Source organism: Neopelma chrysocephalum, unplaced genomic scaffold, assembly GCF_003984885.1.
Source record: "Neopelma chrysocephalum unplaced genomic scaffold, ASM398488v2 Primary Assembly neopelma1_81, whole genome shotgun sequence".
Taxonomy (NCBI): Eukaryota; Metazoa; Chordata; class Aves; order Passeriformes; family Pipridae; genus Neopelma; species Neopelma chrysocephalum.
In genome coordinates, this window is record NW_020897743.1 from 4,639,751 (window position 1) to 4,664,120 (window position 24,370).

Consider the following 24,370-nt stretch of genomic DNA (forward strand, 5'->3'; position numbering starts at 1 on the left):
GGGCCAAGCCAGTTTTATTCTTGCTTTTTTCCCTCTCTTATGGTTCCTTTCACCTTCTCTGTTAAATCAGTAAATGCTTTGCAAGTCCACCTCCCTTCTCCAGTTCTAATGGGCTGCATTCATCAAGGTAAAACACAGTATTTCAATGCCCAGTGCCTGCTCACGGGTGTTTTTAAAAGTAAAGCCATCCTATGCTGGCTGGCCAGGAGCCCCAGGAGACAGGAGAGGCAGAGGTTGTGCCTCAATGAAATTGCAACAACCATGAAACTTCATTTCTGCTCCACTCTATGCATAGAACTTTTTTTTTTATTGGTTCTTTCCTTCTTTGGTTGCTCCCCAAATGACATTGGGCTGTTGCCCATTTAGCAGTGGCAGCAGCTGATAGTGGTTGAATAATTTTGCAGTTGGATGTGTGAGGCAGCACTTGCTGTGTTGTTTTGTGCCTGATTGGATTAGGATGGCTCTTTACGTAGCTGATTGACGCAAACTTGATTTTTCTCTCTGAGCTTCCACCGCTCATTAGAAATTCCCATTTTGAATAAATGCTTCTGCAAGAAAATATGTTTTCTGGGTTTTTCAGATGAAATGAGGGCACACAGAACCTCTGTGTTTGTCTTGATAAGTTCTTCAACCAAAAATCCTGGAATGGGCTTGGAAAAGAGTATCTTACCTAGTGATGATTTTTTTTCTATCATCATCATAGGGAATGTTTCCTTAAAAATCAGTCAGCAATTTTGTCAGCTGAATACATGGTGTTGAGAAACACCTTGGTTGCTTCATTGAATTCTGGTGAATGTCCACTTCCTAGAGAAGTTTCCACATTGCATTTGCTGGACTAACCCTCACTATTCTGAAGCATCTGTCCTTTGCAGGAGCTGTGATCGTGCCTTTTTATAGCAGAAGTTCCTCTCAAGGCCTCCCCACTTCAGCTTTTCAGCAGATAAGGCATAACAGCTAATGAAATAAATAGCTCAAGTGGCTCACGTTCAGAATTTAGATGCTCTCAGCAGGGCTAACCCTATTTGGGACTAGGAAGATGTGGTGAAAGCAAGGTGGGGTGCAGTGGCTAGGTGCAGGTTTTGCATACATATAGCATTGTGTGTGAGGTGCTGCCCTTCAGTGCGTGTCCTGGTGACAGATTTCTAAAGTCCTTACAGAACAAAAAACCCAAACAAACCCACAGAACAACGTCTTATCTTTATTCATGGCAGTTTCCACTGCCTCCTCTCTCTCTCGTCAGGTTATCAGAAACAGCTTGCTTCAGAGTCAGCTTAAAACTCTTCCAGTTTTCCTGCAGGGTCAGTTTAAAACTCCTCCAGTTTCCCTGGCTCCGTTAAGGACTTGAATTGCAACAACCGGCTTCACAAATGGCAGCAGGGAGGGAAGACCCCTGAGGGCTGTGGAAAGCTCGGGGCTTCTCAGCTGCCCTTGGGATGATGTTCCAGGAGCAACCCATCCAACACAGGTGGTACAGCACTCGCAAGCAGAGTTAACATCCCACAGATGCCTGCGATGGTTTTCCTTCTGGGGATCTGAAATGGACACAGACTGTTATTCCCAGTACTGAGAGAGCTGAGGACATGCTACAGCATCCCTGTCAGACATTGCCCTATCCCAGTGGCAATGCTGGAAGCATTTGCTTTCCACGGATTTCTTAGTAGCATCTACACTTTTTTCAAATTTCACACACCAAAACATTTGAAAGGTGGGTGCAAAACAAAGATGAAGGAGAGTGTGTCAGACTTGATGCATTTGACTGCCAAACAGGTGTTAGTTATCTCTGATGACCACACAGAAGTATTTCTATAGCCAGTTCTCCCTCACGAGTGATGCCTTAAAAGGTATATTAGAAAAGCTACCCACTTGCTTACATTATATGGCCACGGAGAAAAGATAATAGTCATCAGTCATCAGGGGATCAGTTATCTTTAAATGACCCCTCAGACCTGAAGAAAGTATCCAGCACCAATACTTTGGATACAGGCAAATTCATCCACTGCATCTGCTTTCCCCATGCACCATCATTGACGTGAGTGCAAACAACTGGGATGGGAGTGCATAGAGAATGAGGCTTTAGCCATTAAAATGGCTCTTCTCTAACACAGCTAGTACAAATCTATGCTCTTGAGTGGTTTGGGGCATGATAATAGCTTTATTTATGCTGCTGTGCATGCAAGTAACTGCTGCATTTAGCAGAAGCAGTCGGGGCTCCTACGAGCAGTGTTTGAGTCTCTGCTGTGAGTTTATGGGTTGCTGTAGAGGCATTTCATATCAGAAACAGACACACTTAGGAAGGTTGTTTACTGAAAATAAACTATTATTTGGTGTCCAGTCTTACAGCATCTATTAATGTTTGTTCCTTAGACATTTAATATGTTGTTTCATTTATAACTGTAGTTATAAATAGTTCTAGACACCCACAAAAAAAAGCACATTGCTTGGAGAGTCTGCCTTGGTGCTTACCTTTTCTTGCACTGGCCAATCAACATAAATATTATGAGGCTACTTGACAAACCGAGAATGACTGGAATGAGGATAAATAGCTGCTCGTCCTCTTTTCTGGACACTGCAAAGATAAATGACAGCAAATAAGGAAATGCTAGAATGGATTATATTACCTCTTACAAAGCTTAGGCTCAGATGCAAACTCACTGTGTCCACATTTGTTACCCTCCATGTTGTTATTTATTTATTGATTGATTGATTACAGATATATGCCAGGTATATAGTACTGGATAGGGTAACATCCTCCTTTAGGGTAACTATTTCCTGTGCATATATGTAGTCACCACTATGTGCCTCTCCCCTGGGGAAAGCTGCTGGTGCAGAAGCATTGATATTTTGAGGCTTGCCTGCCCAGTGCCCTGGAGATGCAAAGCTGTAGGAATGGCTGTGCTGGAGCAGGTTGAGGGTGTAACTAAGCCAGCATCCCACCTCCAGTGCTGGACACCAGCAGGTACCCAGGGCAGTCATCAGCACTTGGTCCCAAACAAGCTTTATAAAGGATGTAAAAGAAACACTTTACTTTGGGTTCCATACCAGAGAAACACTCCTGTGTCCATTCACTCCAAAAGCCCTGGTCGGCACAAAAAATATTTGTTCTGCCCCTGACACGAACACACGAAATGTGGCTTTGATTTGCTCTGGGGATTGTGCAAGCAGTCTCCATTTGGGTCAACACAGGCTGAGAAACAAAGCACAGAGAACAAATGTCAAGGAATTATGTGCCACCACCAGTAGCTCTCTGCCATGACTTGATGTTCCTGAACATACTCTCCAGGCTTTGCAAACCCTTGGATTATGTTTTGGCAGTTTTAAATAATTTCATAACAGTTTTGGACCAGCTAATGCCAATAAGATGCTAACGAAGAGAAATCTGTTGCAAACTCTTTCTGGGGATGCCATCATGTATGTTGCCATTTATGTCTATTAATTTAGGGAATCTTTCTTTCAATTACCTAAGAAAACTCATATGTAGAATATGGCAATTAAAGAAAAAATGTCCCTCAGTTGTCCCCTATGATTAACTAGTCCTTTTCATTTTTGCTCTCCAGACTGCACCTGGATAATGCCCAAGGAAAAAAATACCATGCATAAAAGGTATGTTCTGTCCCAGGCCACTTCTTCTGAGAAATTCAAATTATAGTTTTATTGGACCAAGCTGTGCCATTACAATCAAGGGAACAAACCACAACAGCCTTTAAATTTCCTTGATGACAGCTTTCTGACATAACAGGGAGGGGATCTGAGAAAGTGCTCTCTTGGAGAACGCCTGCTGGGATCTCTTCCTGCTCAAGCAAACGCTGCAGCTGGAGGTCAGGGGGTTAAGTGGGAACACGTGCAGTGGAGCAGCCGGTCAGCGCGTTCCTCCGGCAGCACCAGCCGGCATCTCCTCTCGGTCCGTGCACGGGGCAGGCAACACGCTGCCTACAGCCCGGTGCCTCCCCACTGCCATCAGCAGGGCTCCCCCACCCCTGCCCTTCCCCGTGGCACAGCGTGTGTTGTCCCTACCGCCCAGGCAGCCTTGGCCTCCCCCAGATCTTCTGCCACCTCCACCTCGTACTCCAGGCACTGGGGCGGCGTTTGGCCGCCCGGGGGGCTCCAGGCCACGCGGAGCTCCTGGGCTGCAGACACGGACACCACCAGCTGCCTCGGCGGGGAGGGCTTGGCTGCAAGGGGGGACAAGAAGAGAGAAGGTCAAGAGGTGCACTCAGACAGCTCCTGGTGGAAAGGCTTCAGTTAATCACCACCGCCCTCCGTCCCTTTTCCCCGTGGATGGGATTTCTGAGCTTCCCTTTGCTCTCAGCCACCATGCTGGAAAAGCAGGATGTCACAGAGGCTGGAGGGTGTGTTATTTATTTTAACTTGGCACGCAGGCTGGACAAGGTCTGGGGTTTTGAAACGCTGGGGTGTGAGCACAGTGCTTGGCATGCCCCCCTCATGTTGCAGCCAGCCAGCCCTTCCTTGGCCTTGGCCCCTGCAGTGTCACACCACGGCAGTGTTGGCCTGACACTCTCTGAATCCCAGGAAAGACTGGTCTATGTCAGATGCCCAAAGCCACATATGAAGCACATGGCAGCACTAATTGATTTCAGAAATCCTGCTCATTAGCCATGGCTTAGCTGGAGGACTAGCCCTTTATCTCTCTGGCATGTGGGTGAATGGACCAGCCCATAATAAAGACCAAGTACATGTAAGGTTTGCACACCATGTTGTGCTTTGCTTCCTTTCCCTGTCTCTGACGGGTTTGAGATCCACCTCTGCTCTGACAGACCCCATCACACCTTGCACTCAGTTCCTCCCAGAACTTAGCTTGGTTTGAACAGCAACACCTAAAGAACTCTCCTGTGCTTGCAAAGAGCAGAGCAGTGGTTTCATTTCCAACAGGAGTAAATGATGATATTTCTGTGATGGTGCTGCTAGAGCCAAAAATGCCATAGCTGCTCTGCCATCTGCCATTTATGCCCCAAGTTGTCCAGCTGCTGAACCCAGCACTTGAAGGGACCCTCTGACCCTCTGGGGTGTGCACTGAGTGGTGTTGCTCACCTGCAAACACTCCTGGACACTGAAGTCCCCCAGAGCCCCTTCTCCGGGGGGAAATCCACCCAGACATCACAGCCTCCCCCCTACATCTGTTGGAGCCCCCTCACACAAGGTGTGAGCTGTGGGTGTGTGGTGGCCATGTGGGTGCCCAGAGCCCTGCTTTCATTACCCAGGTTGTGAAGGCGAAGGGTGCTGTACAGTGGCCGTAGGGGGGTGGCTGCTGCTGAACCATTGACACAAATGTTGAGATCCTGGTATTCTGCCTGGCTCAGGTTTCGCAGAGTGCAGCCCACGTTCACACCGTGGTCCTGGATGTAGTGATCACACTGTGCTGCCTGGTCCAGCCCCTCGTACCTAGCAGTGTGTAGGAAAACAGAAAGTAACCAAAACAAGGGCCTTCTTCCCTTTTTTTTTTTTTTAAGATGGGACCTAAGCCTCAAGCACTGCTGTTTGCAGCCCATCTAAAGCACAGTGTCATGCATCAGTCACCTGGACTCCTACTACAGGAAAAGTATGGGGAGGAGAAAAAACCAAATGAACATGCACAGATGGCTTCCCAGGTTGGTTTGTAGGGAGTGCCAATCTCTCCCCAAGCCCATTGCTGGAGCACAGGAGGCCACACTGTGATTGGAGCCAGGGAAGGATTTGGCCCCTACTCGTGGAGACAGCCATCCTCCTGTAGGACCCTTTCTGCACCATCAGCCACTGACTCTGGTCAGAAGGGTGCCCTGCCAAGTCAAAATGTACTAGTAATATAAAAATTAGCTCACAGGGATCAAAGGATGCCATGGTTCCCACCCAATCTTGTTATACAATGGGTCCCAGATCCAAATGTCTGGTTTTGTTACAGCAATTAGATAAAGGTTGAGGGGTTTTGTGTTTGTTTTCCTTTTAGGCATGAATCATGAATTTCCATGGTTCCCTTCAAGCAGACCTTTGCAGTTAGCAAAATGCTTTTTAAGTCAGTGCTTCTGCTTTGAAGACTATTTCCAACATCTACATGGAAACTCTTTTTAAAATGCAGCTATGCCTCTCTACACATAGCCCAGTGACATGAAACCCAGACTAACTAGTCATCCTTTCCATAGTATCATAGCAAATGAAGAACAAATACAGCATTCACTTTGTCCCAAACCATTAATTCTGGCTATGTTCCTCCTGCAGGACAGAATTCAGGCAGCAGTTTAGAAGAAACAGCTGAGAAACATGCATTTTTATTACCTTTCAGCAGCATGTTTGCCTGTATGAGATGTGCTATGAAAATACACTTGAAGACTAGAACTCTTAGTGGCCAAGAAGCCCCACTCTTTTTCTAGGGTTCACTGAAGCTTGGTAAGCTCATGCTGAATCCTGTCCTATAAATGCACTGTGACCAGGGGAAACGTGCAGCCAGAACAATACAGGTGTGTTCAGCAAAGGGAAAGCACAAGTCTTTGTGATGGACAACATGCAGAAAACACTCCATGGGGGTGAGTAAAAGGAAAGGAGGAAGTGACCTGGCAAAGGTCAGCACGAGCCTGATTTTAAGAAAGTAAGCAGGGATTTAGTATATTCCCTTGCCAGAAGGCACGTGTTGCTTGGGACACTGTTTCAGCTCATCCTGGGTGGATTGGGCAATAATATTGTCAGCCATAAAAGCATATTTACTGTGGCATTTTAGTACCCTGAGAGCTTCACTGGATTGCTGCCTGGGTATTTTTCTAGTTTGCTGATACATACCAATAGTATAACCCATAATGTGCTCCATGAGGAGCGAGGAGACCTGGCTGCCAAGTGCACTTGAGGTATTCCCAGTCATGATAGATGCAGTGGAAATTCTGGACCTGTGATTCCACTTTTCCTGTCAAACGAGAAGGAAATAACAGACCAGTTATTCAGCAACGTACCAGTCAGGCCGAGCAGAAGTACCATTTTATGCTTTGAACAATTGTGTGCTACAGCTGAAAGACAGAAAAGTAAAAGAAAGCAAAAGAAAGGAAAAGAAAGCAAAAAAAAAGGCTAGTCAGCATTATTAGATAATTTTACTGCCAAGTGCTCTGTCTCTTATAAAGGCCAGTTCATCTTAGAGCAGGAGAATGCTTTAACTGACCTTTTTATTCAGCAGTGAAGCTCTTGCAGGGCAACTGAGCAGAGCTGGGGTGCAGACAGAAGGAAATGATCCACAGGTACCCAGTAACCACAACCACAGCCATTGAAAGCAGAGATGCTCTGGTGTCTTATCCCTCAATAAGCCCTGCAATGTCTTTCCCATCCAGCAACCCTCAGGCCAGCATTAGTTCATGCAACAGGCTCATGCAAAGCACAAAAATGCACCAGGTATCACAGGCTGCTCCTGACCTTGCAGTGGGACCTGAAAGGTGGCATAAATCCAGTCACTTTGCACCTCCACACCACTGGTACACCATCCTTCCAGCAGAGTCTGCACCTTCACTTCAGCAGTCCTGCTGAGGTCAAATCCAACTCTGAATTTTAGCCTCCTAGTAAAAATAACCTGGTTGAAAGACAGACTTTTTAAGCACCTCTTCTGTTGCTAAGTGGGCTGCAGAATTAGCTACCCTTGCTCTCACTGTAGCTGCACATATGCTCCTTTGTGTGCTCCAATGTCTCTTTACATTTCTGAGTTTCTTCACTTGCCTGGAGCTTCTCCAGCACTGTTGTACCACCTGCTGTGCCCAGCCTTGCTGGCTTTCAGTCCCTCCACCCGCAGGACACCAGCAATGACAAGAGGGAGCAGACTGTTTAAAGGGATCCCCAGCAGCAAGGAGCACTGGGGACGATCTGATGAGGACATCACTACTAATCCAGATAAAAAAGCATTTGTTCATGACGTGAGATAATTAGAAACAGAAGGAACAATGTGTCTTGTAGTGGCTGGTTCCTGTGGAAAGCACAAACACACCCTGCAAAGATGGACCAGCAGCCAGGCACTGCAGCACAGGCTCACCACTGAGTACCACGGGGCTTTGTCTTTTGGGAGATTTTTGAGCACCTCCTCTGAAGGTTATTCTATTTTTTTTTCCTCAGCTTACTCCCCTTTACTTTATGCAAGGGAAACTAAGTTGACAGGGGCTACAAATGATGGAAGTGTCACATTAGCCCAAGTAGGACAAAGTAACATGGCATGAAATGCATCTGTGTGCTGCAGCAGGAACTGTGGTGGCACAGCCCAGCAGTCCCCGAGGGTAAGAGCCCTGTTGAACCAAGTTTCTAGAAGACATTGATGACATCTGCTTCTGCTGATGTCCAATGCATTTTTTTCAGGCTGACTCCTCTTCATGACCTTGTCTGGGGTCAAGGTTTTGGCAAGGTACCAGAGGTGAGGTTTTTTTCTGGTCTGTAGATCTGCCTTGTATAAGACACTTAATCATAACTTGTGACTTCGGGAATTCTGATGAGCTTTTTGAAACTGCAATTGTTTTTCTTTTACATCCCAGTTCCAGTCATCCCAGAAGAGTCTGCACAGATGCACAGTGCTGCACGTCTGGGAGTGTGAGGTGCATCACGACCAATGTCAGGTCGAAGAGCACCTTTCACAACTGCAATCCATAACTGACGCAGGATTTTCCACCTCTGCAGGCTCCCATGGGATATCTGGGCCAAACCCCTTTTCTGTGGTAGCCAAACACAGCCTGGCAGCCTTGGCTTTGCTGCCTTGGGCAGATGAAGCAGATGTTCATGCAGGATATGCAGAAACCATTCCAGCAAGAAGCTGTGCTCCACAGCTCTACTAAGCCCACTGACTGCTCCCCTCTCTGCCTGGTCTCTCAAGCTGGCAAGACCTCTAGCATTCCTGCTTTAGGATTGTGCAAAAAAATCCTCCTCCTTTCAGGATACCAACCCGGGTTTTGGGTTCTTGGGGCACATCCACATTTTTCATGTGTTCCACAGTACCTTGTGCCAACCAAACAGCCTCCTGCTGGGTTTCTCCTCTCCCCACTCCATTTACCTTCCTAACCCTGCAGCAGCTTTCATCTTCTAAGCACTCCCCAAATATATTCCTACAACCCTTCCTGTGCTGTGCCTGTCTGCCATTGCCCTACTACACATCAACGTGAGAAGACTGACAATTTTATCATAGAGCTCAGTTAGAGTCAACTGTATCTGAAAGACAAAAGTAAATGGTAATTGGAAACTCCCTTTTGGGTAAAGGGAATGTCAGAACATTAAGACAATTAATGAAACTTAACTTCTATTTATTCACCACTTTGCATCCCTAAGGATTTGTTGACACTGAGTTTTGGTTCCAGCCCTGTAAGGATGTTTTAGAAAGTGTGATGTCTTTTACAATGAAGAATGATACTAGATGTTATTGGATTATTTTAGGCAGCAAACAACCCGCCCTCTGACAGAAATAGCCCCTTCTCTGGATGCTGCTGCTGTTACATTTCAAAACACATTCCTTTTTGGCAAAAGGTTCAAACCACTGGAACAGCCTGGCTTTTTCATGGAAAGCTGGAACTGCTTTGGTGCCACTCCTCCTTGAAAGGCAAACATACACCTGTGCAGGAACTGAAGGCAGAAAAATAGGGTGGATTTAGGAGGATTAACTCTTACCTTCCAGTCTGTATCACCAGTATTGCGATATTCAAACTTGTATTTTACTGTGCATTCACTGAGGGTTTGTACATCGGGTGGAGGTTTCCACTCTATGTCGAGAGGACCTAAAAGTCCAGGGTCGGTGATCTGAAGGTCTCGTGGGGGAGCAACTACGTTAAAAAAAAAACAAAACAGAGGGTAAAACAGTGTCAGAGTAAAGAAAACAAACAAACAAAAAAGTTGTGAAGTTTGATGATATGACAAAATCAGCTGCTGGATGTGGAGGGAAGTGCTGCTGGTCCAGGCCCAGCCCTGGCTATTTAATAGCCTGTTCTCCACAAACATGCACAAGCTCTGCCCCCAAAAACCAGTTTTTGCTGATGCTCTGAGGAAACACTCAAGGACCATTGAAAAGACCCACAGAATGCCACTTCTTTGACATCCTTTTCCAAGATGCTTTAAGCAAAGCAACTGTCCTTGGATGACCTTTCATGTCCTATACTTGCACACCTTTAACTCATGACATTTACCAACTTTCAGGACAAGTATCTCTGCAAACATTGTGTTCAGCACATGCACCAACACAGGATGACAGATCACAGCATGTCGTCAGAGGGATTTATGTCCCTTAGCCTTAACAGACACAAATCATTCATATTGCTTTAAATATTCCTTTCAAGTGTATTAAAGATTAATGAAAAAAAAAAGGCAAAAAAGCAGAAAGTTAAAATCATTCTTATTTTGGACATGTATCAGCTATGCAAAAATGTGCCTTTACAGTCAGTCTGGCTTTTACCAAGGTATTGTAAGGTGCTGCTATATGCTAATAAATCAGTGTGTATTATAGATGAATTCCATACTAGGGCAGGTCCAGCTCTGTGTGGAGCCGTCATCCACATGACAAAAGCTGTTTGGCTACTCAGTTTTATTAGCTCAAACAAAGCCAAATTTTGTAACATCTAAGGTCATTTTTCTCTGCTGTCTAAAGGTGAGATTATCCATCTGGTTTCTACCTATCTGCTGCATGATACACTTTATTTCATAGTGATTTGGAGCTCATCTCCTGGCAGTGTCAGTCCAGCATTGCCACCACTTCTCTGTTTGAATCTGGCCTCCAGGTCACTGGCTCCTCTGGCACCTTTTTCATGTCTTCATCAGGATTTTACACCATTCTTTCCTTTTATTTTTTTTTCCTATAAATCCATTGTGAAAGCAGACCCTGAGAATATTTTTCAGTGGAAGACGGTGACATAAATCAAACTTTAACGTGCTCCTTGGGAAGTTTGCAGGGTACATCGCTGGAGGGTTTGTTTCTTCCATGGAAATTCTCCAAAATGAAACACACTCCAGGCAGCAGTTTTAAGATCCCACTTTTCCCAGCATGTAAAGCTCCATGGGAGATTTGTTATTACAGGAGATGTCAAAGTAGGAGATCATGGCAATGTATTTAGGACGATGCTGGAGCAGGGAACAATAGACTATAATGATTCAGAGAAAAATTAGATTTTATGTATTTTTCTGTGTAATAAGGACTCTCCCTCCCACAACTGTGAGTCCTCTGTTCCAAGGTGGGTAGTGGGTTTGCTCCAGCTGCAGTGGGGCACAGCCCTGCACATGCAGCACCTTGTATTCATTTTCCTGCAGAGGAGAGGATCTGGTATTGCTACATGAGACAGGCACAGATTTCCCAGCATGGGCAGAGAAGGGGAAACAGGGGCACGGGCAGCTCTGCCTATGTAAAGAGTGCTCAAGCTGGACTCTTGATGACCATGAGGGGGCAAGGTGAGAGCATCTCACCCACCTCCCAGGGCTTTGCAGACATGCAAAAGCACCAGAAGCAGCACTGGGGACAGCAAGTCTGTAGGAACAGTGTTTCAAGAGCTGCAGCTGCTAAAAACGAACAAGTGGCTCATCCAGAATGGCCACTTACAGCCAGACTGAGGACGGAGGGGGATAAAGGCACAGGGATGTTCCTCCCAGCAGCCAAATCAAGCTGAGAGCCATGGGGAGAACTTCCACACCTGCTGGCAGGGCTGGGAGCTGGGCTCTCCTGTGCTTGGGAAGCTCCTCCTGAGTGGATAAATTGCAGCAATGCAAACAAGGAAGCAAAAAGCTAGAAGCCTTTCTCATGAGTCTGGTGATGAGCTGTCAAGAGGGGATTAGATTGGTCAAAACTGGAATTTCTGACTGGAAATGATAAAGCTCTGAAATTTATTTACATCCTGATCTTGAGCAAAACAGCCATATTTTTCCAAAACAATTGCTATTGTAAACAGCAATTCTTGCAAAATAAATTTTGATTGGATTTCAGAGGGAACAGAAAAGCTTCTTTTTGGAATGTGACTTGCATTCTGGGATCTGAATGTTTTTTAAATGCCAGCACTGCCTCTTGCAGTTTCTCATTCTCACAATAATACATTACATTACCAGTCTCACTCACATCATTCATACAGGACAGAGGAGTAGAAACACTCTATTTCATTATCCAGTCTTGAAGGAGAGCTGCTCCTGAATGTTTCTTGAAAAAAACAAATTAGCAACTTGTCTCCCTGACGCTCGTGGTGGTGACTCAGGTAGGGATGTGCTGGCAAGACAGTCACAGCCCCCATGGGCACCCCTCCTTACTGCTGGGCACACTCCTGCCAACATCACTGCCTTGGTGACACACCCCTGCTGATCCCCAGCTGCCTCTCACCACTCTGCTCCACGCCGTGCCACGGCTGAGGTGGTGCAGGCAGCAGGAGGGTTTGCAATTTTCCACCTGTTTTGCCAGTGGGAAAATTGCAGCCTGTCAGGTGCCTGCCCCCCATATGTCCCTGCTATATGTCTGCACTTCTCTGTGCTGCTCACAGAGGTTGCAGGTGACTCTCATGTTTGCAGCAACCCATTTTAAAGGCAGTGTGCTTTGCTCAGCGTGGCAGTGGTGTGTTTGCTGGCAGATTTCTGTCCATGCTGCCTGGCAGGACAGGGAGTCTCTCAGTGGCCTCCTGGACAAGTTTTTTACCTCTGCATCTTGCACTCTGTGTGGCAGGGAGTGCCAGACCTGCTCACCATCCCTCTGGAGAAGGAAAGCTTTTGGGTGCAAAAGTCCCAGCTACCAGAGGCCAAAAGACTTGGGGCTGGCAGGTGCAGTGCAGCAAGGAGGTGCTCGAGGGCTTGAAGCAAAGGGGGCTTGAAGAGCCACTGCCATGGATGACAGCTTGCATAGAAACACTTTTTAGAAGAAAGTATTATTCTCAAAATATGATTAAGCCTTGTGTTTCTTACACCTAGCACAGTCTGTCCAGCTGGGACCACGCTCAGGAGCATTGATGTATCCGAGCAGTATTTATATTTGATATCTCTGTATCAAACAATATATTCACTGTGTACCAAAGGCAGTTTCTGTTCCTTTCAAATTCACTCAGAAAAATATCCACTAAACGCATAAAATATGTTCAGACAATGGATTACAGGTTTATAAATCAGCCATTCACTGCAAAACACACACACATACACACACGAGAAGCTTTGGCTGAAGGACTAACTCCATAAAGAGCCCAAGTGAACACGGAGCAGGGTTAGGCAGGGGGACAAAGGGGGCAGGGTTAGGCAGCACAAAGGGCACGATGGGTTTTACCTGGGGTGTGGGAGGAGGAGGAGGCCACCACGCAGCCCCACAGCAGCACCACGGAGAGAGTGTAGAGCCTCTGGGGAGCCATCTGGAGGTAGGAGGTCAGGGATTCTGCCGGAGCCGAGGGACTGGTCCTGCAGCACGTGTGCGAGGGGGCTGGAGGAACAAAGCGGAGTTCAAAGGCTTCAGCACATCCGCGGAGCCCGAGTATTCCATCTGCAGGCTGAGCACTGACAGCAAGCGCCTTTTCACTCGTTTACCAAGTCGGATTAATCATTTCCCAGGGGACTATTATATGCAACTTTTGCTGATGACAACACATGGATGGCTTTGGCTTCATCTGAAATAGTTCCTGGCTAGCTAAGCACACCCTCCTGTCAGCCTGTACTTCAGTCACCGAGCCGTCTGCCGAGTGTCTTCTGTGGAAAGAGTGATTCAACTGAGCGACTGACCCCCTACAACAGGATGTGCCTTTGGACCAATGACATGTTCGTTAAAAAAAGATCAAAGCCAGACTGAGCCTGGCCTTATCCAATAAACTGACATATCTTATGCAACTATCACCAGCCTTTGTCTTTCCTGTTTCAGGAATTGGTAGGAATGATAGGAATGCTTTCGAGAATTCTTATTTACCATAATAATTTTTGAAGGGGAGATGGGAACTCAGAGGGAGAGGAGCAGAATTTCCAGGGAAGGGACTACTCCTTCCTTTGGATTTCATGCTGAAGGTGGTTGGGAATTACTACCTGTGGATACACCAGCTCAGCATGCTTCCCTGTGCCAGAAAGTATTGGATTACAGGTTTTTAGGCACGTGGTTTTTAATTTTTTTGCATATAGATACAGGTACAGGTATATATATATACAGGTATATATATATAGATAGATGGGGGGGACTGAGAGAAAGATGTAGATACAGATATAGGTATATAAATAGCTATAGACATAGATATTAATCTTTCTGAAAGCTTGAGGCCACTGCTTGAGCTCTTCTTGTGTAAGAACTTGGCATCTGTGTGAGCATGCATTGCATCTCTGAGATCTATTCATGTTACAAACTCTACACTGACTCCACAACCTTGACTAAGACAGGTGGACTCCCAGGTCATGCTCTGGCACAGTTGCTTAGTCAGCACCTGCAGCCACAGTGTGTCAACGTGAAAATGGGGCTCTGCTGAATGGCAGAACTTTGAGTCAGAGGGAACTTTAGAAATCGGAGGACTGGGGCCAACATTGAGAAAAGTGACTCAGAGGAGCCAGAGGAGACAGGTTGTGCTGGCAGGGGTGTGTGTGTGTGTGTTTTAAATTAACCAGAAATTCCAGCTGGCAACACATAGCAGCAACTAAAAACACACAACAATTTTAACAGCTAATTGCAATTTAAATTAATATCAAATCCCCTAAATACAGCACATATTTGTAATTGTTACATTGCATAAGTCAATCGCATATGTATAAATGTTTTATCACATAAGTTACATAAGTTACAGCAACTATTAATACGGTAATTTTTCTGCTTCAGTGTGAAATGAGAATGTATGGAGAAGTTCCAGTCAGAAGAAATGACCAGAATTACATCTTAACATATCAAACACAACATAAAACTTGTGTCAGTACAAACCTGGCTGTATGCATGTCACTGACTCAGAAGGCTCTCCAAATTCAGTCCAAGGATTTGGTGATGTGGAGAGCTGGCTGACAGAGCTGGAGAAAGGAGCAGCTGTAACCCAGAGCTGGTGAACAGCAGCAGGGCTGCGTGTGAATGTTGGTGGAGGAAGCTTTTTTTAATTTCCAATACAGTCACTTTGAATGTATTCATATGGTTTCACGAGGCAAGCCAAAATAAACAAAGGCTTTCACTGAAAGATTTAAAACCATCAAAGAGCTCTTACCTGGGCCTCCAAGTGCATGGGAGCCCATCTACCTCCGGAGTGCTGAGCTGCTCAGCAGCCTCATGGGTGCTCTGCTCAAAACTTTGCAATTCACAGAAATTTTGAGGTTTTTAAAGAGACCTTTCTGTTCTCCTCGGGGATCAAGTGCCTCACTGCAATGTGACTGCCCTTGCAACAGGACCAGAGGCTTTACTAAGGCAGCACCTGAGAGGACACTGCTGGGCTTTACGAAGTGCTGGTGCCAGCTGTTGCTGTCACTGCGCTGCTGTAGGTCAAATATTGAACTGATTCCCTGAAATGAGAACCAAATGGCAGGAGGAGGGCGGGCTGTGTGCCCTGGTGACACACGGCGGGCTGGGAGCCACGGCCCCGCATTCCCCCTCGGCCCCACGCATCGCCTCGGCCCACGGAGCTCCAGCTGGGGGTCCCCAGGGCCAGCCCTGGTGTGACCCACCACGGTGCCTTCCCATAAGCTTGATGGCTCTGGAGCAAGTCCACCCTCTCCTGGCTCTCGGGGCTCCGCAGGAAATACAGAGAGTTATCCATCCCCTCGCCCCTCTCCTGTGGGCTGGGCATATCATACGAGCCTTGTATGGCCGTGCCTGTCACCATCTACTTCATCCCTCTCTTTCTGCATTGCCCTGCAGGAAACATGGCCTTTTTATATACAATTTTTTTCTTAAGCTAATTGCTGCTACACAGATCACCACCAATGCTCTGTAGACACAGCTGAAAGTGAAAGGGCCAAACTTTGTACAAGATAAAGACAGGGAGCAACCTATGGCCAGGATTTGGAACAAGCATCTCAGAGAGGTATGGCAGCACAAGTGAAAACACAAGACATTTTCTGGCAGACAGAGGTTAAGAACAGCCTTGGCCCCAGCCTGGAGAACTCTGTGCAAGGAGCAGCAGCTTCAATCACACCAGGTTTGCCCCAGGGGAGGACTCTGTCACTGAACACATCTTGCTGAAAAACAACCTGATGATTCCTGTCGCTGTACTAAGGATGATGGCAGCAGTGCATGGGCCAGTCATCTCCATGTTGATTTGTGTGAGCTGAAGGAATTTGGCTGCAGCAGCTCCCCTCCAGGAGGGGCAAGGAAGGACATTGCAGGAAGAGCAGAGCTGTGGTGCCCATGCCCTGACAAGCAATGGGCTGTGGCTCAGGCTGCATCTTCCCATGGGCAAATTTAGGCACATTGAGAAACAGTTCAGACATACAAAGAACATGAGAATTGGTGTCAGGAACTGAAGGAGGGCTTCTTGTCAGGAAGAAAACTCTCCCCCAAGCACCTGTACAAGACTTATGGTGTCACTGTTCGATTTGAGGCCTGAATAAATGTGTTATCACTTCCCAGTTGTAGTCAATGGGAATATTTTGGAGCAGCAAAGGTAGGATCAGAGCCCTTTCCACCTGTCAGGTATCCTCTCCATTGCCAGCCTGCTGCCCTGGCCGGGCAGACCTCAGGGGGGCACAGTCACCTTTCAGGTGTGGAGCTGTTCCCATCACCTCACAGTCATTTGGCTCTGGCTCCAACAAGATGCTGTGACAGGAGGTGACAATGGGGAGAGCACGACCGTTCAAAAGAGCACTTCTGAACTTTTGGAACTTCCCAGGCAGTTGCAAGGAAAATTTCAGAACCTTTTAACCTCGTACTGTGCCAAAGGTAAAAAGTGATCCCCTGTGTCTGATTGTAACAACTGCCTCCAGGAACAGACACCAGCTGCTGTGTGCTGGGTGACACCATGGCTTTGAAAACAGAGAGGAGTGTGAAGAAGACCACTTGAACCGTGAGGACCAGTTAGTCCTGATGGGTGCCAAAGGGAGCTCTGAGGTGGGGAACCAGCAAGCTCATGACCCACTACTGTCTTGATCTGCAGTGGCATTTGGTTGGGAAACAACCCCAGAAGGCCATGAGGGGTTTACCTGTGGTTGGTGATCTTCCTTCTCATCTTTCCACAGCAAAAAGTAGCAGAAATGAGTCATGCTAACCCTGAGAGCCCTGTGAATTTGGGGGGTAAGGGGCTGTGAGTGAATTCTCCCTTCACTGAAATTGCACAGTGCTGGTTGTTTTTTTCCTTTTTGCTTTCTGAAAAGGATGGGGGGAAAAAAGTCCCTTGCTGCTGGTAAATGGCCCTGCTTTCAGAGTTTTGCAAGATTAGAATTTAACATTCATGTATTCTTGTTGTGTAAGCTATTTAAGCAGAAAAGGTCGTCCTGGGCAGATCATTTGAAACAAATGGGAACCATTTGCCAGCAGGGTGAATGCCAGTTCCTGAGTGCAAGAATTGTGTCAATTCCTGAGAAAATTGGGTTGGAAAAAATACTCAGTTGGGATTTGCAACAATAGGGCTCCACAATACAACCATTGGTGCTGGAGCACTGTGAGGGACCAGTGAGTGCAGGTTGGTGCTGAACAGTGCCTGCTGGTCCAGCCTCCCCTGGCCACCCTCCTGTCCAAAACAACTCCCTTTGCAAACTACAGGTGCTTCTCTCTTCCTCTAGGCAATTTGCAATCTACTGACAATTCTGTAAATGGGGTTCTGTTGCAAAAGGCTCCGTCATGAAGTGATGACAGGCTCATGGAAGAAGATGTAACTGAAACCAGACCAGCTCTGGCTCACCAGCAAGCCCTGGGAGGGTGCCCTGGCAAAGCTCTGAGCTGTCCCCAAGTGCTGTGGCTGGTGGCATCACTGCTGGCTGGGCTCAGCCCCTCACTACTCTGCCCTCCTGTGCCCACCTTTCCTTGGAGCCCCACAGTATCAGCAGCGAGACACTCCTGTGCCCAGCAATGGGAAAAACCACAGGGATTGTTTCCTGTTTGTCTGCCTTCCCTGTTGCAACTGTATTTGGAAGTTGACTCCTCTGGTTTGCTCATGAATTAGATTTTTTGGGATTTGTCAGCTGGGTGACTGACTCCTGGAGTCATTATGTGCTCAGGAACATCTCACAGAAGCTTCCTCCTCCTCCAGGAGCCTGGTCAGGTCCCAGAGCCTCACAGCTGCTCTTCACTAAAGCCCAGGGAAAGCAAACTTGTAAAAGTGCCTCCAGGCTGAATAAGAAATTTCAAAGAGCAGAGAGGGCCCTGAGCTGGGTTCTTGGACTCTGACAGATGTGCAGCTGCATGCAGACATTAAAAATTGCTTCTGAAAAATCTGCTTCTGTTTGACGAAATTAAGGAATAGCAGCATCATTGCTGAAACATTTCATTGCAAATGGCAAAGTGGTTGGCAAAGATCATTAATGCAGCGAAATACAAAAAATGGGCCAAATCACTTTTGGTTAAAATATGTTCGATATATTCATCCCATTTGTGCTACATTGGTTCCATCAAGCAATCCATTGTCATCCTAGATTAAAATATGGGGATGTGGTAGTTCAGAATAAAAGCTTTCAACTTTGCAATTCAGGTCTATGTTTAGAAGCAGCTTTCTATTTGAACAAAATAAAAACTAAAAGGCTCCAGCTATGAACAGACCATTTGGTATCGAATAGCATGCGTCATTTGATCCAAAGGGATGGTTTTGAAATTGCCAGTGGTGTGGAAAATCGATGGCTTGTAAAAGCCTCTTAACTGCCTCGTGTTTCAGGGAAGCCAGTCTCTTTTACAGAACTTGCATTAAACAAGCTCTTTCCAAGATGCCAGGATAAAGGACTCGGTAATTCTTAACAGACCTGTGGCCTCCAGCATTGTGTTATGGATTGCACTGGAAAGGGGATGTCACCATGAGGAGACATGCTAGGAAGAGCAGCATGAGGCAGCGGAGACAGATGGAGTGTTGCAAGAAAAGAAACCCCTTCTTTGCTTTAATAAATTAAACGCTTACAGCTATCATGGGATTTCAGGAAATGGTGGACGGAATCCAGACTCTCTAGCAATGCACAGTGTCAATATTTACTTTTTTGGTGAGTGGAGACCTCAGTTTTCCATAGTTCTTTGCTGATGGCTACTATCCTGGCTTTGATGGCGTCTTAGAAGGGGACAGCAGCTGTTTGAATGTGCCTGTATCACGCAAGCCAACAAGGCAGCTGCCATGGAGCTGGCTCTGCTGAAATCTTTGCTTTCTATAATCAATGTTGTTCCCAGAAAGACTCATCCAGCTGAAAGCTAAACAACACACACTCCCTCTCAGATGACTCCATGGCAGGTTCCCGGCTGTGTATGAGGCACCCCTTACACACATCCATCATCAGCTTCCTGCAATTCCCAGTGAAATGGTTTCTGTGTGGAACGTGTCTCCTACCTTGGGAACACACCCTGACCAAAGTGTCCACATCCTGCTGGATCCTGTCTTCACACTGAGTCATCTTCTGCTCCTTGAGCGGTTTCTTCCACAACCTGTACGTGCCCTTTGCACACACAGGGACTTGCTCTGACTCTCCCTCCCCTGCAGCTGGGCTTGGGCTGGGGGTTTAGCAGAGCCTGGGAGAATAATTTCGTTCTTATTGTGGCACAGTGTCAGTTCTAATGCAGGACTCAGTGACTGGATTCTGCTCTGGCACACCAGAGCACGTAAAACTTTTGTGGAAAAGATTTACAAGGTGTGCTGAGGAATTAAACTGCAGCAACCAACATGTGCAGCTGCACTTGCAGCCCATGTCAAAAATAGGCTCCAGGGGCTGGGGGTGTGCAGGGTAGGCTGGGGAGATGCTGGAGACCAGCAAGCTGGAAGGGGATCAGAAGCACAGCCTGGCATGCCAGAGCCCAAATTCTGCTGCTAAATGCACCAGGGTATTACAGAAATAACTGAAATGAAGTCATAACGCTGGCAGAGCAAAAACTGCTGCTGAACAGGCCACAAATACACCCAGAGAGAGAAGCTAAAAGTTATCTCCAGAATAGAAAGGCCCTGCCACAGCTCCCAGCGGGAGCTGGGGAAGGAAAAGACCCACTGTCTGTGTGCAGAGCTCTGCTACACAGCTGCTTTGGCAGACCTGGCTGGTCCCAGCACCACGAGCACTGCTTGCAACTGGGTCCTGTGGCTATGGCAGGCTCTGCCAGGGGATACAGGGTTTACAGGGAAGATCTGTGTATCCCTGTTCCCAGGAAGGTGCCATTTCCCCTGTTGCTCCTGTTCCTCCCTGTCTGCAGACTCAGATCTGTGCTGCCCAGAGTCACTGGGAGCTGCTGGCCCCGTGCAGCAAAGCCCAGGGCTGCTCCAGGACCACTTCCTGCTCTTCAGGCAAGAGAAGACAGAAATAACACCTCTAACCCAGGAGACTGAGCTCTGAGCCCATCTGGAGCAGAGAACATGAAAACATCCAAAGATAAATTGTTCTCATCCCCACTGTCTCCCCCTGCCTGCTCCACAGGTCGGGCAGGACCCAACCACAGCCTCCTGGGCTCTGACCATGTAGGTGCTCATTAACAGTTAGAAAACAACCTCCACTTGCTTTCTCCCACCAAATCCTGCTGTGGGGGAAGATGGATACAGCTGGTCCTCCACCTGGCCCAGAGGCTGCCTTAGGGAAGACCTAAATCTTCCCACCACATGGCTTTGAGCCCGGCTTCAAAAATTAGTTTACCTAGAAAGGCACAGCTCTTAAATCTCTGTGCAGTCCTGAACCCAGCTGGAGCTGCAGTTTCTGAACTACGCAGAGCAAGCTCCCAGGCTGGCTGCCATGGTGCTGGTGCAAACCTGAGTGCAGGACTGTGCTGAGAGCCTGGTGCCATTCCATGAGAGCAGTTGTGTCACCAGATCGATGGCAGCCAGGAATCCAACATCTGCTTCAGTGCTAAACACTGGAGAGGGGCTGACACATTACTGGGGCTCTCTTGCCAGGGCCACACTCAGCCTTTTTCCTGCAATGAATGCCCAGGTCTCAGCCCAGTGTCCCTCCAGCATGTGCTGCTGGCAGGCATTGCACCAGTATCTCCACTGGCCACCTGCCCTGCCTTGTACCATTTTTTTCCCCAGCAGCATTTGCCCCCCAAAGTAATTACTTTTGTGGTAAAAGTAGAACCACAGAATCATAGAATATACTGACTTGGGAGGGACCCATCAGGATCATCGAGTCCAAGTCCTGGCCCTGTGGTAATTACTTCCAATCTTGTTTTTAGGTTGTTCCAGAATTAAATAGACATATTTAAAAAAGAGGTTGAAGTTGTTATTTAAGCAGAAACATTTTGCATTAAGTGCTTTCACAGTAACTATGAAAACTAGCCTGGCAGCAGAGCAGGACACTGCAGATTGGCCCTGAGGCTGTGCATGGGGAAGGCAACACGATGGGCAAAGCAGTGTCCCCAATGTGCAGAGAGCAGCTGCCTCTGATGGCACCAGCACAGGCAGCAAAAGGAGCCAATGCTCCATCTCACCATTCAGGCCTTACTTCGCATTCCCAAAGTAAGGATAGACTCCTGGTTTTCTCCTGTTTCATCTTTTAAAAGTGATTTTCCCCCCTCAAGCCTCCAAGCCCTTGGGATAAGCAAAATAAATTTCCCTTCCCTTCTCCTTTAAACTCCATCCAATGTCTCGTACTGGAGAGTTAACAGAGGTGTTGGCAGAGGTCTTCTGGTGCAATCACCATGCAATGGGACTAATAAGAGAAAAGACAGATATTCTGTACATTGAATGCCCTGACCTGGGGTGCCAGGACACCTGGCAATTCCCACTCTCCTAATTTTTGCCTCCTGCCTTTGTCTCCAGTGGGGAAGCAGCACTGCCATTGCTGTGGGCAGGGCAGGATCTGCCGGGGGCTGAGCATCCATCAATCCCACAGTCCCTGCTGGGCTCCAGCACATGCAGGGCAGGCACATCCCACAGGGAGAACAGGACAGCCAAGCCCCCCCAGGAGAAGTGCTCCTGGGTGGGAGAAGTGCTCCTTCCCACACAATTCAGCTGGTGAGTCCTGCAGCCACCTCACAGCCAGAGTCTAATCCTGCCTTTGCTGCCATGAGCAGGATCTGGAGCCAGTTCCAGAGGGATGAGCGCAGGGTCAGGGCATGAGCAGGGCAGCTGGCACAGGCAGGAGAAAGGGCAGGGTCCAAATCACCGTCACAGAATTGTCCTTGAACCCTGAGCTGCAACTCAGAGCATTTAAAATAGCATTTTTCCGGGAGTCAGGTGTTTTTTTCCTGGAGTGTGAGGGGACAGCAGTGCTGGCCTCCTCTTCTGTGCCTTCCCCATCCCATGTGGTGACCAGGAATCACCAATGCAAACAGCAGCCCTTTATGGCTCACATAAATATCTTATTGGTGTCCCTTACACATGCAGATCTTTGACATTTAACCCAGAATAACTGCTTGGGGAGGACAGACAGCCCCTCCATGATATCTGCTGACAGCTCTTATTAGCAAACCAGTGCTGAATTAGGACAAGCCTAAGTACTGTTTATTATATGAAAAGGTGTTTAAATCTTCCCATGAAAGAAAAAAATATAAGACACTTAAGTTAGGAATGACCACAGGAAGGATTTCAGAACAGCCAGAATGTGGCTGGAAAGGGATGAGACACATTGGTCCAACAATGGTGTAAACACACACACAAATACAAACATGCTTGTTTGAAAATACATAGTTTAAGCATCCCCATGAACTCTGTGCAGATACAACCAAAGTTATTTCAAGAACACAAATACCAGTGCCACTTAAAAATAAAGAAGTGCTGGAAAACTCTTTCAAATTTATATAGAAATTATGGTATGTGTCAATCCATATTCTGCATTACACTTGAACAGCTACCCTGAGTTTCAAACATGCACTCACAGAAAATAAAATTAAAATATAAAGTAGTTATGGCTTACCATAAGGCATCAGGATTTTCCTTTGAGCCAGGTAACACACAACACGAAATATTTATTAGCTCTTAAAAAGCAAAAACTGGAACAGTAAAACAGAAAAAAAAGTCCTGCATATGTTCCTGTTTCTAGAGAGCAAGATTCAAGCAGCTGCATGTGAACAGCCAGCCTGAAAGTGTTCTGTGTGCAGAATGCACATGAAGAAATAGGGAAATCCACCAGTGCTCACAGGAGTCTGGCTCAACATCCCTCCCAGGGAGCAGAATAAGCACATTATACTCATGGGTTGTAGTAAACAGCTCCAAAACAATGTGTGAGGGATTTTCCTGCCACGGGGTGCAATTCGATCAGGAAAACCTTGATTAGTGCGAACTGAACAGTTTCCACTGAATTTCCAACAGACTCCTGCCTGGCTGTGGGCCAGCTCCCAGAGATGCTGGGCACCCCAGCTCAGGGACAGTGCCACAGGCAAATCCTGGCAGCAAGGGGCTGGCTGGGGGCTCTGGGGTCTGAGGGCTGGGCAGGGGCTCTGGGGTGAGCAGATGGGAAAACCTTGACAATCCTGGCTGGTCTGGGAGGTTGCAGGTCCCTCCAGCTCCCATCACCTGCGATGTGGTGGCTGCTGCAGGTCTGCACATCCTAGACTAACATCAGCACCTCAGCTGTGCACAGGCAGAACTCCATAGCCAGATGACAGCTGGACCTCCTTATTTGGGGGGGAAAAAAACCCCAACAAACAGAAGTGTTGTAAAGTAAAACCTTTTTTGTCCACTGGGAAATTTTGTTGTTTTCTTGGGGCTCCTTGACCAAAGAAAAACCTCACTCCATTGTTATTCTCCTGAGAAATATGTTTTGACCAAGGTCCTGACCAGATGACTGTTGCTTTCAGAGAAGCAACAAAGCAGCTGGAAAAATCTGCCTCAAGCAGCTACAGGCAGACGTGACACTGGTGGGATGGAGCTGATTCACTGAGAGCTCAGACCTCACGTCCTGAGGAAGATGCTGGCTCTCCAGCTATAAACTATTATCATGCTGAAGAAGGACCTGCTGGCAGGACTGCTCTCCATGGAGCTGCAGCTACAGCTGGTTGGTCCTCCCCAGCACCAGCTGGCCAGACAAATCAGGAAGAGGTTAGATTTCACAGGAATAATTTATCTTGTGGATGTTCTTACACAGGTTTGTTCTGCAACAGGAAATATGATTAGAGGAAAAGGGTAGAGCAGACTCTTGTGTTAGCACTGAAATCCCTGCATGGCCCAGGAGCATGGCTCCATCAGGGAACAGTGAAAAGGAAAGTAGAGGAACAGTAACTCAGGGGAGATGGACGAGCTGCTTTGCAGCTCTGCTCTCTGCAAGGCATTCCTGGCAAGGTGCCTCTCCCCAGCAGCTGCTGCAGGACTGTGGTCTGCCAGGGAAGGTGAGGATGGGATAACAGAGCCTTTTGACAGGGTGGTCTGGCTATTCCTGCTCAGCTGTGCTTGGAAAGGCAAGCTGTCCCCTGCCATGCTGGTGGTGGGAGAGTTTGATTCCAGCCAGAGGTTTTCCTGGG

General features: G+C 47.3%; 1 protein-coding gene across 1 annotated transcript; it reads right to left on the reverse strand.

The window, feature by feature from the left end:
- Nucleotides 1-979: 979 nt before the first annotated feature.
- LOC113971044 (interleukin-13 receptor subunit alpha-2-like) lies at nt 980-22,977 on the reverse strand. Its single transcript, XM_027690569.1, has 10 exons — nt 22,828-22,977; nt 13,199-13,348; nt 9,598-9,749; nt 7,381-7,534; nt 6,763-6,883; nt 5,213-5,397; nt 4,012-4,169; nt 3,040-3,184; nt 2,464-2,566; nt 980-1,532 (listed from the first exon to the last, which is right to left on the reverse strand). The coding sequence occupies exons 1-10, from the start codon at nt 22,835-22,837 to the stop codon at nt 1,490-1,492; spliced, it is 1,221 nt and encodes a 406-aa protein (XP_027546370.1). The 5' UTR covers nt 22,838-22,977; the 3' UTR covers nt 980-1,489.
- Nucleotides 22,978-24,370: the final 1,393 nt, after the last annotated feature.